We start from the raw sequence: 14401 nt of genomic DNA, 5'->3' as shown, positions 1-14401 counted from the left end.
CCCCCGACCAAGCTGCCAAAGGCCTCCGGCCAGGCTGCGGGTGCGGCCCGGTAAGGGAAGTAAACCCACCCCAACACCGGGCCAGTCCTCCCCAGGCCTTATTCCAGCTCACCCAGCTCAGGCCCCACCCCACAGCGTGCGCTCACAGTGTTCTGCCTCAGGAGTGACAGTCGGCGGAAGGCGATGCTCTCCGCGGCCTCCAGCTGGCTGATCTCCTCCATCTTCACCTTATACTTCCTCATCTGTTCCTTGATCAGCATCTCCACACACCTGTAGAGAGGGCCCATCGAGAGGGCGACTCAGTTATGGCCTCCAGGGATGGCCGGCCGGCGTATCTGGCTGGAGGCGGCACGGGGGCCAAGGCAGAGACCCATCCAGAGAGCTGACAGGGCCAGTGACGTGGCTGTAGCTCACTCACTGTGTGACCTTGGATGACTCACTCCACCTCTCTGAGCTTGAGTTCCCCTCTCAAGGAGCCTCCTTGCTTGAAGGAGAAAGCAAGCAGGGGGCTGGAGTGAGCGGACCCCTCAGCCACCTTGCAGGGTGGGGATTATCCCATCTCACAGAGAAGCACGGAGTGCAGGGAGGCGGGGCGACTTGTCCAGGGGGCTGCAGGCAGCTGGCCCCTAACCAGCGGCTCATCTGCTCCATCGTCAGGGCCAGCCTGAGGGGTCACTATGGGCGGTGGGGGACTCAGCCTGGGGAGGTCAGTACTGGAAGGACTCCATCCGGAGAATTTGGTCCGGGAGAGCTCAGCTGGCTGGAGGAGCAGTCCGAACTCAATCTCCCCATCGCCACAAGCACATGAGAAAGCAAGAAGCAAAGACTGTGCTGGAAGAGGCTAGAAACAAATTGGCCAGGCCAGGCCAGGCCCCTGTCCTTGTTGCCTGTCACTGTTGATTAATTGTGACAAGTGTGGTCTAGGGGCTGTACTGTCAGGCTGTCTTGGTGTGTTTGCGTTGTGAAAACCACCTACAGTGACAGGTTCCTGTTTTCTCAAGTCGCCTAAACAATGTTCTCTTAGTAACTGATGTCTGACCACCTTCTGAGTTTTTCTGAGGAACTTTTGGGGAACTTTTGCAGATGGCCCAGGGGGAAGAAGAAACTAGAGACCAGGGCTCCTGTTTGCCGCCAGGGGCTGGGGACAGTGGCTTCACAACGGCCGCTGCCCTGCGATGAGGGCCGAGGGCTTTCCCTCCTTTCTAGTTCTTCAGCCTCAAAAGAACTGGGCGGGGTCGCTGGCCGGGCCACCAAGAGCACGTGTGGGGGTGGGGCGGGCTTGGCACTCACGTGGTGACCTTGAGGACGTCCTTCATGCTGGTCAATGGGTCTGAGTTGTCAGGGCAGCGCAGGAGGCAGGGCGCGAAGATGATGGCCAGCGCACTGGGTGACATGCGGTTCACGTCCTCGAGCAGGGCCACCCTGTGCAGCGAGCGGCAGTTAGGGGACGGCTGGGGAATCCTCCCGGATCCCTTACCAAGGGCCCACGTCCTGGTGCAGAACCAGCAGAGAACACCCGCCCGGGAGTGGGCGGTGGGGGCTCCTGACGGACCCCCATCCCACAGAGAGCAACAGTGGGCACTTGCTTGACCAGGTGGAAGATGAGCCGCTCCAGGGAATTGTGATTGGCTTCCGGCAGGTGCTCCAGGACGGCGTAGATGGCGGCCAGTTGCTCCTGCTTCTCTGGCAGCTCTAGGAAGGCCAAGGGGTCAGCTCCCCACAGGCCCCACCCCAACACTCCGTGGGGACAGGCAAGCCTCCCGCCATGTGGGGCAAGAATGCAGGGCCACGGAGGGTTCCTGCCCGCGTCATCCCCAACCCCCCTGCCAGCCAGGCCTTGGTTTCTTTTTTCTTCCTTTTTTTTTTTAAAAAAAAGATTTCATTTGTTATTTTTAGACAGAGGGGACGAGAGGGAGAGAAACGTCAATGCTGTGAGAGAGACACTGATCAGTTGTCTCTAGCACATGCTCCCTACTGGGGACCTGGCCTGCAACCCAGGCATGCGCCCTGATGAGGAATCAAACTGGTGATCTTCTGGTTTGTGGGTTGACGTGTAACCCACTGAGCCACAACAGTCGGGGCCCAGGCCTTGGTTTCTCAGCTCTGACTAGGTGGTCCTGCCTCCCTGGCTGGCCACAGCGTGCTTGTGGCTACGACCTCTGACACCGCCCACCTGTCCCCCCTTGCCACCATCACGGGACTCACCCACGGCTCGGAGGAAGTCGCCATACTGGGCAAAGGTCATGAGGGGCTCGGGCAGCTCCCTCAGCCACTGCTTAAGCACCCCGGTGATGGCGTGGATGGGGAAGTTCTCCAGCTTGACTGCCGAGGGGTCTGTGGGGAGGGTGGGCAGGGCCGGTGAGCACGGCGCAGGCACGAGCCTGGCATGTGCCTGCTTGCTGCCGCCAGCCTTGAACACATCTATCTGTTCGCAGCCCCACCGGCTGTCGGACCTACCTGTCTGCAGTGCCTGCCGGAGCTCCCGCGTGCGGTTGGCGGCGCCCGACTTGCGGTAGAGGCCCTCGGTGTACAGGCCATGCAACTCCACATGTTCCAGAAGCTTCTCCAGTACAATGGGCACCGAGGCCTTGTCGCTGGTCAGGCTGTCCACGCACACCCCAAAGTGGCCCGGCTCGGCACCTGGCTCGCTCTGCAATGACAGGAGTGGAAGGGAAGTCTGCATTAGCTGTCCTTGCAGGCTGCCCCTCAAGCCTCCTCCGTGGGCTCCGTCCCTCTGTCCCTCATCCCCCACTGCAGGCTGCTGAGTACACTGGGCTGCAGAGGTCAGCTCAACGGCTGCTGGGCAGGGGCTCCCTGTGAGGAGCACCCATGGTCCTCTTGGAGCAGCCAGTCCCAGCTCCTGCTGTTGGCCCAGGGCTCGGGACCCTGCCTTCCTTGTAGGCACAGTTAGGAGGGCATTCCCTCCACTGCCCGAAGGAGGGATAAGCAGGGCTAGGGTCCGAGATGCAACATAAGCCTGGCTCCTGCCTCAGGGGGCTCAGGCAGGAGCAGGCGTGCTTGGCTGCGCACACCTGGCCCTGAACCTACTGTTGTTCTGGAAAGCTGCCAGCTGCAGTGGGCTCACCTTCCTCCCACATGGATAGGAGCAGTAGGTCTGAATCTTGTGCATGCACTTCTTATGGCAGGTCATCTTGCACACTAGGAGGTCATGGGGGGAGGTAGGGGAGCAGAGTAGTCACAGGCGGAGCATCAGGGACCCAGGCTCCCATGGCTCCCTGCCCCGACGGCAGGGGTGGGGTGGGGTGGGGGTGTGGGAACCCGCCCACTGAATTCTCAACTTGCGTCACACAAACACCCTGATTCCCAGGCAGGGGGGCTGTGGGAACTGTTGTTCATAGCTGGTGATCATCAGTGGCCTCAGAGCCAGCGTGGCCAGTGAGACAGGAACCAGGGTTTAGGGGGCTTATGCCTCGGTTCTGCCAGGAGGCGGCCCTGGGGATTCAGCTTGTGACAGCGGCATGAGCGATGTCGCCTTTGTTTCCCCCAACCACACCACACCCCGGGCTACGGGATGTCATGCACGGAAAGAAGAAATCAGCTACAGTAAACAGGAGGTGGCATCTGGGTGTGTCCTCATCCGAGCGCAGTGACAACTGCCGAGGTGTTTATGGCAGAGGGCGGATGGAGGGCCGCTCCTCACCCATGGCCCAGAGTGAGAGGAGGGGACCCCGTGCTGAAAAGAAAGCAGGCCTGGCTGGCCCTGGTGGGAAAATGCAAGTGCTAGAGGCCTGCTAGAGCTCCCCAGGCCTCGGAAGGCCAGCGGGACTCCAGTTCTGCCTTGGCTGTCTCCTGCCCCCCGACCGAGGGCCAGCAGGGCCACCTTCGGCTGAGCCATCCCTCCGGGTCTGCTGGTGGGGACTGACTGGACTCTCCTGGAACATGTGGGAGCACCAGCAGCTCAAGTAGTGTGTACAAAGACTCAGAGGTAGGCCAAAGGGTGACTTGCTCTAGGGGTGGTTTGACTGGGAGAGATGCGGCCAGGGCACTGTTCTGGAAAGATCTTTCATGTGGCTGGGGTGAAGACCCTGGTGCTCTGAGCAAGGGGTTGGGAACATGGTGGCAGGGCCCGGGGGACTACGAAGGGTCAGAGGGTACAGAGGAGGTCAGGAGGTACAGTGGGCAATCAGGGGTTCGGTGGAGGGCTGGGGGCATGGTGGGGGGTTGGGGGTGCAGGGGCGGGGGGTCTGGGGCTCCGGGACACTCACCGCTGCAGATCAGGGCCTTGTCCATGAGCCAGATGTAGGAGAGGCACTGCTCGCACGACTGTGGGATGCTGACCTGGTAGCTGGCGAACACGTGCCCGTTGTGCTGCTGGACCTGGGGACCGGGGAGGAGGGCGCTGAGCGGCACCTCGGGGCCAGGGGCTGCTCAGTCACTACTGGGCTTCTTTAGCCCTGGGCGGGGAAACACACGCTCACCCAGGCGCACTCATACTCACGGCGCGTTCCTGCTTCCGTTTCTTCTTCTGAGCTTTGCTCTGCTGCGAGGGAACACGGAGGCAGGTCTGTGTGGGCTCCTGGGGCACCGCTTCCCCAGCCGGCCCCCCATGCCACGCTGGCACCCTGCCTACATGCAGAGCGGCAGGACCCACCTTGGGCAGCTCGAAATCATTCTTGGTGTGCCCGCGGGTGAACTCATCCAGCAGGGACTGGAAGAGGTTGAGGACCAGGTTGGGGTCCTTCTCGCCGCGCTCGGCTGCCAGGTTGTTCACCACGATCTGGTAGTTCTCCATCAGGTCCTTATAGCCGACGTGGATCTTCCCGTTCTGTGGGGGTAGAAGGCGTGACCCCGCTGGACGGACTGAGGAGGGGTGGGGCGAGGTGCATCCCGGGGAAGGCCGGGTGATTGCCAGGGCCCCCCTGGGGCTGGGGGGCTATACATACAGGGACAGAGTACATGGTCTTGAGGTTGCTCCTGAACTTCTCTGTGGCCTCAATGAATAAGCTCTCGATGGGCGTCTTCTGGGAACGCAGGTCATTTATCTGCAGAGGGAGAGAGGGTGGGAGAGACCCGATGACCCCATGTCTCCTCAGGCAGGGCACCTGAGCAGTCACCACTTTGCCCCGTCCCAGGCCCTTCCCTGGCTCCCCTGGGCTCTCAGGATAAACTCCGGGCACTCTGGCCAATCCTGGTTTCTTTGGTCCATTTAGCCCAGGTCCAAACTATTGACTCTTGTGGCTGGATCACTCACTGTGGTGTAGGGAGCAGCACTCCTGGTCTCTACCCACCGGATGCCAGGAGCACCCCTCAACTGTGACAACTAAAAACACTTGCAGATGTTGCCAAGTGTCCCCTGGGGACAGACTCGCCACACAAGCACTTGATCCCTGGCCAGCACCCAGGACCGGAGCTGCCTCGAATGGCTTGGTTATTTCATGATGCGCTATGGCTACTGGGTATGTGGTGAGATGAACAGTGGTCCCCAACGCCATGTCTGGGAGGTAACCCTCTTGGCCTATGTCCCTGTCAGCTTGCTGCCTCTATGAGAAGCTCCCAAATCCTGTTTTGTCTGCTGTGGGGTTGTCCACAGCTGGAGCCGTGAACTCCCCAGGCTGTGGCTTATTCCCCTCAGCTGCATGAGTAAGTGCTCAATCATAGCAGCTACAAGACCCAATGTGTTTTGTAAAAGCTTATTCTAAATAAAATAAGTTCAGAGCCATGGCTGGGACACAGTGAGGTTGCTGGACCTAGAGGACATAGGTGTATGCCGCCCAGGAGGTTATTCTGGATCTCCATGCTTCTGTTTCCTGTTGTGTGTGTGAACGGGTATCACTGTAACACAACAGATGGAGTATTTTCTACCTGCAGATTCCAAACTTCCTGGGCAAGAACCACAGGATAAAATTTACCTGCTGGGCAACCAGCGCCCATGTCTGCACGCATGCGCGCGGTGAGACAACTCGAGCCTGGGCTACGACCTCTCACTATGGCCTTCAGGACAGGTCATCCCAGTCTCAGATGCTTTGGATTGTAACATGGTTTCGCATGTTTTGTCCAGACCCCCTAATAAGACCCAAACATTTTGCAGCAAAGTTTAAATACAGTTGGCCCTCCGTATCTGTGGGCTTTGCATCTGTAGATTTAACAACAAAAAACCAACCAACCAACCAACCAACCAACCAACCAACCAACAAAAAACCCAGCTCTGGCTTGTGTGGCTCAGTGGATTGTGCGCTGGCCTGTAAAATATAGGGTTGCGGGATAGGCCCCCAGTAGGGGGTGCGCGAGAGGCAACCACACATTGATGTTTTTCTTTCTCCCTCCCCCCTCCCCCTTTCTTTAAAAATAAATAAAATATTTTTTAAAAAATCTCACAAAATTCCAAAAAGTAAAACTTGAATTTGCCATGTGCTGAGCACTATGCTGAATTCACAAATGATGTGTAGGCACACGTCACTGTAGCCTATATGCAAGTGAGCTATAAGGGACTTGCGCATCCATAGATTTTGGTCTTTACAGGGGTCCTGGAACCAATTCCCTTTGGATACTAAGGGACAACTGTGTCTGTGCTGATCAAGATGAATGTAAATTACACATGGCCTTCCGTGAGCCCAGGCCAGGTTTTATAAAAAGCCAGCTGATGTCAAACTTAGGAACAAGTGTCACTTTCTGTGTGTTAGAACTGTGCCCCTGGGACCCTCTGTTTCCAGCCTGCTAAGGAGGCTTAGAAAACTTTGTTGGGAGCCCCAGGAGCTCCACAGTCCTTCCAGGGAGGCCCAGATCTAAGCCCGTGTGTGTCCCCTGCCCCAGCCCCCGATGGGCCACCTTGTTGAGCAGGAACTCATCCAGGTACTTGAGCTCGTTGGCGTTGGTGATCTGGCGGAACACCGACTCCCGCCACTTCTCCGACACTGTGATTCTGCCGATCTTGAGGTTTCGGTTTTTCTTCCCTTTGCCTCCTGGCTCCTTGGCATGTTTCTCGCCAGTGCTGTGGCGGTGCTGGTGGCCGGATGGGGCTGCTGGGGGAAAAGGAGCGGCTGGTGACGGGGGGTTCTGGCGGAGAACACTGGTCAGCCTCTCAGGCAAGGTCACAGACACAGAGAGCCAGGACCCCTCACTGCTATTAATGGGTCCACGACCAGAAAGTGCCTTCAGGGGTAGAGATCAGCCCTGAGGCCGTTTGCCCAAGGCCCCCCTGGGATGGACATCCCCAGTGGCTATGCTGTCTATCCCTAAGGGTGACCAACCTTCTGGATTCTTCATGGTGGCAGCTTCCAGCATGACCTGCCCAGGGATGACGCTCTCTGTGTCCTCCAGGCCTTCCAGGCTGTACTTTTTCTCTTTGTTCTTAGGCAGGAAAAGTCTCTTAAATGTAGACCTGAAGTAGAAAGTAAGGGGTTGTTTAAGCCTCAGAAAATGAAAACAGATGTGAGGCCAAAGAAAGGGTCATCTTACCATAAAGACATAAATAACCCTTTTGTTAACAATGGACTGGATGCTACTAAAAATACGGTCAATTTTCGTGGACTGATGGAGGAGTCAGGTGAAAAGGCAAGATGTTGAGCAGCTGCTGACCCCATTTTTGTATAAAAAATAAATGACACCACTCCCTGTCCTCATGTGTTTTCACAGCACAAGGTTGGAAAAAATGACAAAAAATAAACACTAAGTTGTGCGCTATGGCTACTGGGTATGTGGTGAGATGAACAGTGGTCCCCAACGCCATGTCTGGGAGGTAACCCTCTCGGCCTATGAGCATGATCTGATTTGGCAAAAGGGTCTTTGCAGACGTGACCAAATGCTATCGACCGAATGTGTGCATCTCCCCAGGCCCATCCGCTGACGTCAGTGCCGCGCGCCTGGCTGTGCGCTGCCTGCTGGGGGTGTCACCTCAGAGATCATGATGGGCTGGGCTTGCGGAAGGGCCAACACACCTTTGGCTAGAGATTTACTACATCCGTCCTTGGAAGAGGAAAAAACATAAAAAGAGAAATGGCGAGTTCAAAGTCCAAATTCTTATTTTATGGATGTAAAATGTCAGACTGCTACAGGATGACCGGTTTTCAGCCACGCGCAGTGGGCGGCTCCTGGTGCAGGGTGTACAGTGGTGCTGTGCTGCGACAGGGGGGAGGGTGGCTCCAGAAGGGTGTGCATTTAGGAGAAGGCAACACTAATGGTCTACACAACTCCCTGACTTCATGTTTTATCACAGAAAGCCTTACAGTTAATTTACTGTAAGATGATGTAATTACATTTCATTTTGAAAGTATGTAACAGTGATTTCCTACTTTGGTGTCAGTCTTTCAAAAAAATGTTGCTATGGACCAAAAAAAAAAAAAAATCATATGCTGAAGCCTAACCCCGCAATGTGATGGTATCAGGAGGCGGGGCCTTTGGGAGGCGATTATAGATTGCGAGGGCAAGACCATCATGAAGCTCCCGGGCTCCTTCTGCCATGTGAGGACACAGAGAGAAGATGCCTTCTGTGAACCGGGGAGCAGGTTCTCACCAAACACCAAATCTGCTCGACACTCTTGATCTTGGACTTCCAGCCTCCAGAACAGCGAGAGCTAAACGCCCGTTGTTTAAGCTGCTTAGTCTGTGGTATTTTGTTATAGCGACCTGAATGCCTGAATGGACTAGGACACTAAGTGAAAAATCTCAAGATGAGATCATCCAGATTTCCCAGATGGGCCTTAAATCCAATGATACGTGTTCTTATAAGAAACGGAAAAAAAAGAAGACACAGGAGAGAGACGGCCATGTGACGATGGAAACAGAGACGGAACCAACGCATCCATAAGCCAAGGACACCCTAAGAAGCTGGAAGAAGCGGAGGAGGGGGGCCCCTGTGACACCTGGATTTGGGACTTTCGCCCTCCAGGACTGAGAGAGTAAGTTTCTGCTGTTGGAAGCCACCCTATAGGTGGTTCTTTGCTTTGGTGGTGGGGGCTCCCCACAGTGGGGAACCCTGCCTCCCGCTTACAGACTCTTCTTCACCTTCCTCAGCGTCTTTGGATCAGAGTTCCCCGGTTCTACAGCCCATCCTCTCTGCCCTGGGACACAGCCAACCAGAGCATTTGGGTAGGAGCTTCTGGGAGCAGAGGCTTGGCCTAGATTTCCTACCCAAGGACCCAGGAGGTACTGGAGGTAGGGACGGGGGAGCTGGTTCTGATTCCATAAAAGCCAAATGGATCCCATCTGTCTGCTCCAGAGGCAGTAAGACAGAGGGGTCCAGGCTTCAGGGGGGTCGTTTCACCCTGAAGCTGCCAGGACCTGGGCTCCATGAGGGCTGCTCGCCACAGAACTGCCACTGAGCAAGCACCTGCCTGATTCAGCCTCATACATGCTGTGGGTTCAGGAGACCAGACCCCGCTCCAACACTGGAGGCCCGAGCCCAGCCCCTGACCCCACGCTCACTTAGAGTCGGCCTGGGGGCCTGGGGACAGCCCCAGGTCTGTGCCAGTAGACGTGTCGCCTGACTTCTTCTTCTGGACGGCCGGCTTCTTCATGCTGGGCTCACCGTCCACGCTTTCCGATGGAGGCTGTGAGGAAAGGGGGCCCAGTGAGCAAGGCAGGTAGCATCGCTGGGGGAAAGCAAGGGACCCCCACGTCACTGTGCGCCCTGTCCACTGACTCCCCCTTCTCCCCGAGGGGCGAGAGCTGCTGCAGCCTGGCGCTTTACCTGAGTCTTGGCCTGGGCCAGGGCGGGGAGCAGCTTGGAGACATCGCTGGTGGACAGTGAAATGCGCCTCTCCCTGCGAGATCACAGAAATGGGGCTTTTATCGACAAGAAAGCGTTCGGGTGTGTTTTCAGTTTTTGTAACTGTAGGGTAATTCTATTGGCCTCTTGTGGGTGGAGACTAGGGAGGGACACCGCTCTCACCCCACGGTGCACACCCAGAGCGGGAACTAGCCCCCGGTGCTGGCTCTAGCCGAAGCCCGCATCCACCTCCACTCTTCTTTCCTTCGGCAAAGTGGGCCTCTGGGACAAGGATCTGGTACTTGGAGTCACTGAGGTTTAGTTACATTAGGGTCAGGCAGGGCGAGCGGAGAGCTGGGTGCTTTTCCTCCAGCTCCTGCACGAGTGTAATCCCCATTCACTGGTGAGGAAACTGAGGCCCAGGTGGCGGGGGGAGTGGGGCCCTTGACCAGAGGGGCCTCCTCCCACGAGGCCAGGTGCTTTCTGAGAACAAAGCTGGTTTCAGCAGGGGACACACCCCCAGGGTTCAGCGTTCTGTCAGGCCCCAGCAAGGTGGCCTTGGGCCAGTGCCTCATCCTTGCTGGATCTCTCTCCCTCCTTCCTCGGGGCCCCACACATCTGGTGTCAGCACTTGAACATGGAGCTGCTCACGTGTTTTGGGGACACCTGCACTGTACAGTGCATAGGAGGGCCCCACGCAGAGAACAAGCCGGCCCCACGTGCTGTTGTGTGAAGCCGGTCTCACTGTCAGGCTTTTGACTTGTGAGTCCCCCTCCCGCCCGCCCACTGTGCTCAGACAAAGGAGGGCGTGGGGCTTACTCTGTGGGTGTGAGGGAGGCCCCAGTGGCCCGGTGTCGATCGCTAAGGTCCAGGGACTGGCTCAGCATAGTGCTGGCGCTGGCGGAGGTCAACTTCTTGCCCCGCCACAGCTCCACAGCACTGGCCAGCCGCTCAGAGTCCAGGTCCCGGTACCGCTGAATCTGGGTGGAGCCTCCAGGGCTCTCAGGCCAGTCCTGTGCCCTTGGGCCACCACTCGGCTTGCTCTTATCCTGGGGAGTCTCAGGGGTGCTGCCAGGGGCCGGTACGCTGACCCTGCTGTCCAGAGCCAGGCTGGTGGGCTTTTCTGTGAAGTCCTGAGGCACCTGCGGGGTTTCTCTGGGGACAGGGCACGCTGGTGGGGCACGTGACCCCTCAGACTGATTTTCAGGAGCAGGGTTCTCCGTATCTGTCCTCGTGTCTGAGGGCGCTTCATCTTCTCTGCTCTCCCTTTTGTCTTGGGGGAGGCACTCCTCCGGCTCTGAGGCAACCCTTCCAGAAGGTTCTCTGAGGGTGGTCTCATCTTTACAAGACAGGATGTGCTTATTCTGGAGTTCCACGTGCTCCAGTCCTCTCTGCCGCCGAGACTCGCGCTTCTCCCGGCTGCTGGGCACCTTCTCGTGGCTTTCAGTGCTGCTTTTCTGGGGTGAGGGAACCTTCTCTGGGCCAGGGCCCTCCTTCTCGGGGTGGAGGCTCTCTGCCGGGGGCTCGTGGCTCAGCCTCACCTCGGGTTCCGGCGTCAAACGCTCACTGTCCTCCGGAGGTTCTGGACCCAGCCTACCCGCTGCAGTTTCTTCCCTCAAGGCTTGCTGGGCTTCCCTCTCCTCCTCTTCTGCCTTCTGCTTCTCTGCGACCATCTGGAGGAAGCTGGTATGAGCAGAGTAAAGGGGGTGGGTGCGGGAACAAACGTACCTGTAGCTCCGAGAACCTACCCAGGCTGTTGGGAGCCCCAAGCCACGCTTTGGTGGGATCCCCTTGCTACTTGTGGGCTGAGGGCGGGGGGGGCCAGGCATGGTCTCTGGCTTTCAGAGACGGTTCTAGAAACATGGAACCATCTTGGCGAGGAAAGGGGGACCTAGGGGAATAGCCCTGTTCTCACGGTCATCTCTGCCCTGGGTCTGCCTGGCTAGATAGGGGTAGTATCTTTGCTAGGTCTATTGTGTGAGAGACCTGTTAAACCCCTGAATTCCTCTGGGGTCCCCGGCCTGGTGGACACCCAAGCTCCATGTGTGAGTGTGGTGGAAGGGGAGCCCACCGTGGGCGGGTCCAGAGTGGCCTGAACCCCTACCCCCCTGAATCCCAGTGCTCCACTGACAGGCCTGGAGCGGGCAGGTGCAGGGGTTCCTGGTGGTGACCAAATGCAGCTGATGATAACCTGGGGCTTTGCTGTAAGCACCGCCCACCAGTCCTGGAATCTCTCTGGGACTTCCGTGCCAGGACAGTGGGATTCCCCCCAGGCCCTCGCCAGCCTCCCTGCGCCCAGAATGATGTTTTCTGACAGCTCCATCTGTATCTCAGGCGGCTTACAGGTGAGTCAACTTTTGGAATGTTCCGGGGGGCAGGGCCTTGTTCTACTCACCTCTTGCGCTGCAAGTACCCCCGGCAGAGGCTCTGCAGGCGGATGATGCTCTGTCTCTGGCGCCGGTACGCCACCCGATGCCGGTAACCCCTCCACGTGGCCTGAAGGTACACGGCTGCCTGTGTCCTCTCCAGAGCCCGTCGAACGCGGTAGGACCGCCAGCAGGACTGAGGGCGGAGCAGATGTTCAAGGGCCAGAAGAGCACCACCATGGCCGCCCCCATACCCGGGCTCTTCAGCCCATTCCATACCTGGATGGTGATGGCCGCCCGCCTCATCTGCAGGAAGTGCCGGCGTTCCAGCACCATCCGGAACCAGCTCTGCAGGAGCAGGATCTTTCGTACCACCTCCCGATGCAGCGTTTCCTGCAGGGCCTGTCGCTCTGTCTCTTTCAGGAAGACCTGGGGTGCGGGCAGAGGAGGGCTCAGCGAGGCGCCCAGAACCCTGGAGTCCAGGAGGCCTGCATGGCCACCTTGCGAGTAAGTGCTGACTGATTTGACCAAGGGGAGTGTCTTCCATTTATTTACTTATTTTAAAAGATTATTTTTTTTAGAGAGAAGGGAAGGGAGGGAGAGAGGGAGAGAAACATTGATCGGTTGCCTCTTGCACGCCCCTCACTGGGGACCTGGCCTGCAACCCAGGCATGTGCCTGACTGGGAATTGAAGCAGCGACATTTTGGTCTGCGGGATGACGCACAACCCATTGAGCCACACCAGTCAGGGCAGGGAGTGTGTTTTGGAAATGTACTGAGATGCAATTCACATAACAAAAAGCTAACCACTTAAACAATTCAGCGGCATTTAGAACATTCACAATGTTGTGCAACCATCACCTCTATCTGGCTCAGGACATTTCATCACCCCCAAAGGAGACCCTGTCCCTGTGAGCAGTCACTCCCCATCCTCCTTCTCTGACCCTGGCAACTGCTAATCTGCTTTCCCTCTTTATGGCTTTGCTTATTCTAGGTGTTTCATCTAAATAGAATGACAAACGACGTGGCCTTTTGTGTCTGGCTTCTTTCACTCAGTGTAATGTTGTCAAGGTTCATCCCTGAATCAGGGCCGAGTAATAGCCCACTGTGTAGGTGGCCCACAATTTGTTCATACAGTAACCAGCTCACAGATACTTGGGTTGTTTCTATCTTTTGGTGACTGTGACTAACGTTGCTGTGAACGTGCGTGTACCAGAATTGGTTTGAATACTGGTTTTTAGTTCTTTTGGGTCAACATCTAGGAGAGGGATGGCTGGGTCACATGTGTTGGGGAACTGTGATGGGATTTTTCACATCAGGTGAAGTTTAAACAAGGAGTTCGCCTCAGCACTTCTTGGACAAGAAGCCACCGGCATACATCCTGAGGTGAGAGACGGTTCCTGGAGGGAAGATAAATGAAGGAAACTGCCAGACACTACCACGGTTACGGCCCGGCCCCTGAACACCCCATCGGATGATGTGATCGTCTGTAACCTACATGTGAGGAAACCGGAAACAATCCTGAAGCCTGAGCCGCTGCCGCGTAGGTGCACCCTCTGCCTTCCAGGAAGAAATAATGGGCCAGGCCCCAAGAAACACACTTTCTCAGCAGAGCCCCTTATTTTTCAGTGTGTGACCCAGGGCCGTGGGAGGACCCCATTATGATGGAAGGTCGGGTATGGGTTTGTAGCAGCCCCTAGTGGGGGGAATGCTGACCTTGGTCTTCCCGATCTGGTAGTTCTTCTTATCGACGTTCATCTTCTCCAGCAGAGTGGAGATGACCTCCCTACAGGGTTTGGTGTTCTTGGGCAGTAGCACCTGGAACTGCTCTGTGAAATCCTGGGTGATTTTGGTTGAGAAAAGAGAATCTGGGTAAGCGCCACCAAGAAGGATGGCAACTCCCTCATCAAGCCGATTTTCCAAAGCTGAATATTGATGAAGCTAAAACCTTGGACTTTCTGAAACTGTCTAAACCTTAAGAAAAGCTGTTGTAGACACAGAGCGCTGGGCCTCTCAGTTGGTGAGCGGCTACCAAGGGCCTGCTTGGTGCTGGTGTTGTTGGGGAGGGTGCCCAGGAGATGGGGCCGTCCTCAGGGAGCTCACAGTCTATGGCTTGTTAGAGGGCAGGATCATAATCAGAGGTATGTGCCTTTTAACAAAACAGTTATGTTAAATTTAAAGAGCTGGTCATTAGGAAAACACACTGGCATTTATTTTCTCCCTTTTTTATATTTTGCCTTTCCTATTTATATAGGGTCAGCTAGTGTTATAACCCGGGGACCTCAACCTGGGCCATGCTGACGCACGGGGACATTTGGCAATGTCTGGAGACATCTTGAGTTGCCACAACTTGGGGGCAGAGGGCGAGTGT

General features: G+C 56.6%; 1 protein-coding gene across 1 annotated transcript in view; it reads right to left on the bottom strand.

The window, feature by feature from the left end:
• Positions 1 to 14401, bottom strand: part of MYO9B (myosin IXB) — an 81028-nt gene that overhangs the window by 3367 nt on the left and 63260 nt on the right. Inside the window, exons 20-37 of the mRNA XM_054578861.1 lie at positions 13747 to 13869; positions 12310 to 12459; positions 12060 to 12226; positions 10484 to 11347; positions 9647 to 9719; positions 9382 to 9506; positions 7209 to 7339; positions 6787 to 6980; positions 4905 to 5003; positions 4613 to 4786; positions 4460 to 4501; positions 4227 to 4338; positions 3086 to 3159; positions 2458 to 2650; positions 2206 to 2334; positions 1587 to 1692; positions 1291 to 1422; positions 147 to 270 (exon numbers count right to left, since the gene is read on the bottom strand). Coding sequence (XP_054434836.1) covers positions 147 to 270; positions 1291 to 1422; positions 1587 to 1692; positions 2206 to 2334; positions 2458 to 2650; positions 3086 to 3159; positions 4227 to 4338; positions 4460 to 4501; positions 4613 to 4786; positions 4905 to 5003; positions 6787 to 6980; positions 7209 to 7339; positions 9382 to 9506; positions 9647 to 9719; positions 10484 to 11347; positions 12060 to 12226; positions 12310 to 12459; positions 13747 to 13869 — 3012 coding nt within the window. The remainder of the gene's footprint in view (positions 1 to 146; positions 271 to 1290; positions 1423 to 1586; positions 1693 to 2205; positions 2335 to 2457; positions 2651 to 3085; positions 3160 to 4226; positions 4339 to 4459; positions 4502 to 4612; positions 4787 to 4904; positions 5004 to 6786; positions 6981 to 7208; positions 7340 to 9381; positions 9507 to 9646; positions 9720 to 10483; positions 11348 to 12059; positions 12227 to 12309; positions 12460 to 13746; positions 13870 to 14401) is intronic.

The sequence above is a fragment of the Pteronotus mesoamericanus genome, unplaced genomic scaffold, assembly GCF_021234165.1.
Source record: "Pteronotus mesoamericanus isolate MK-2021 breed Mesoamerican mustached bat unplaced genomic scaffold, CSHL_Meso_final contig_502, whole genome shotgun sequence".
Taxonomy (NCBI): domain Eukaryota; kingdom Metazoa; phylum Chordata; class Mammalia; order Chiroptera; family Mormoopidae; genus Pteronotus; species Pteronotus mesoamericanus.
This window is presented reverse-complemented; position numbering and strand designations above follow the sequence as displayed.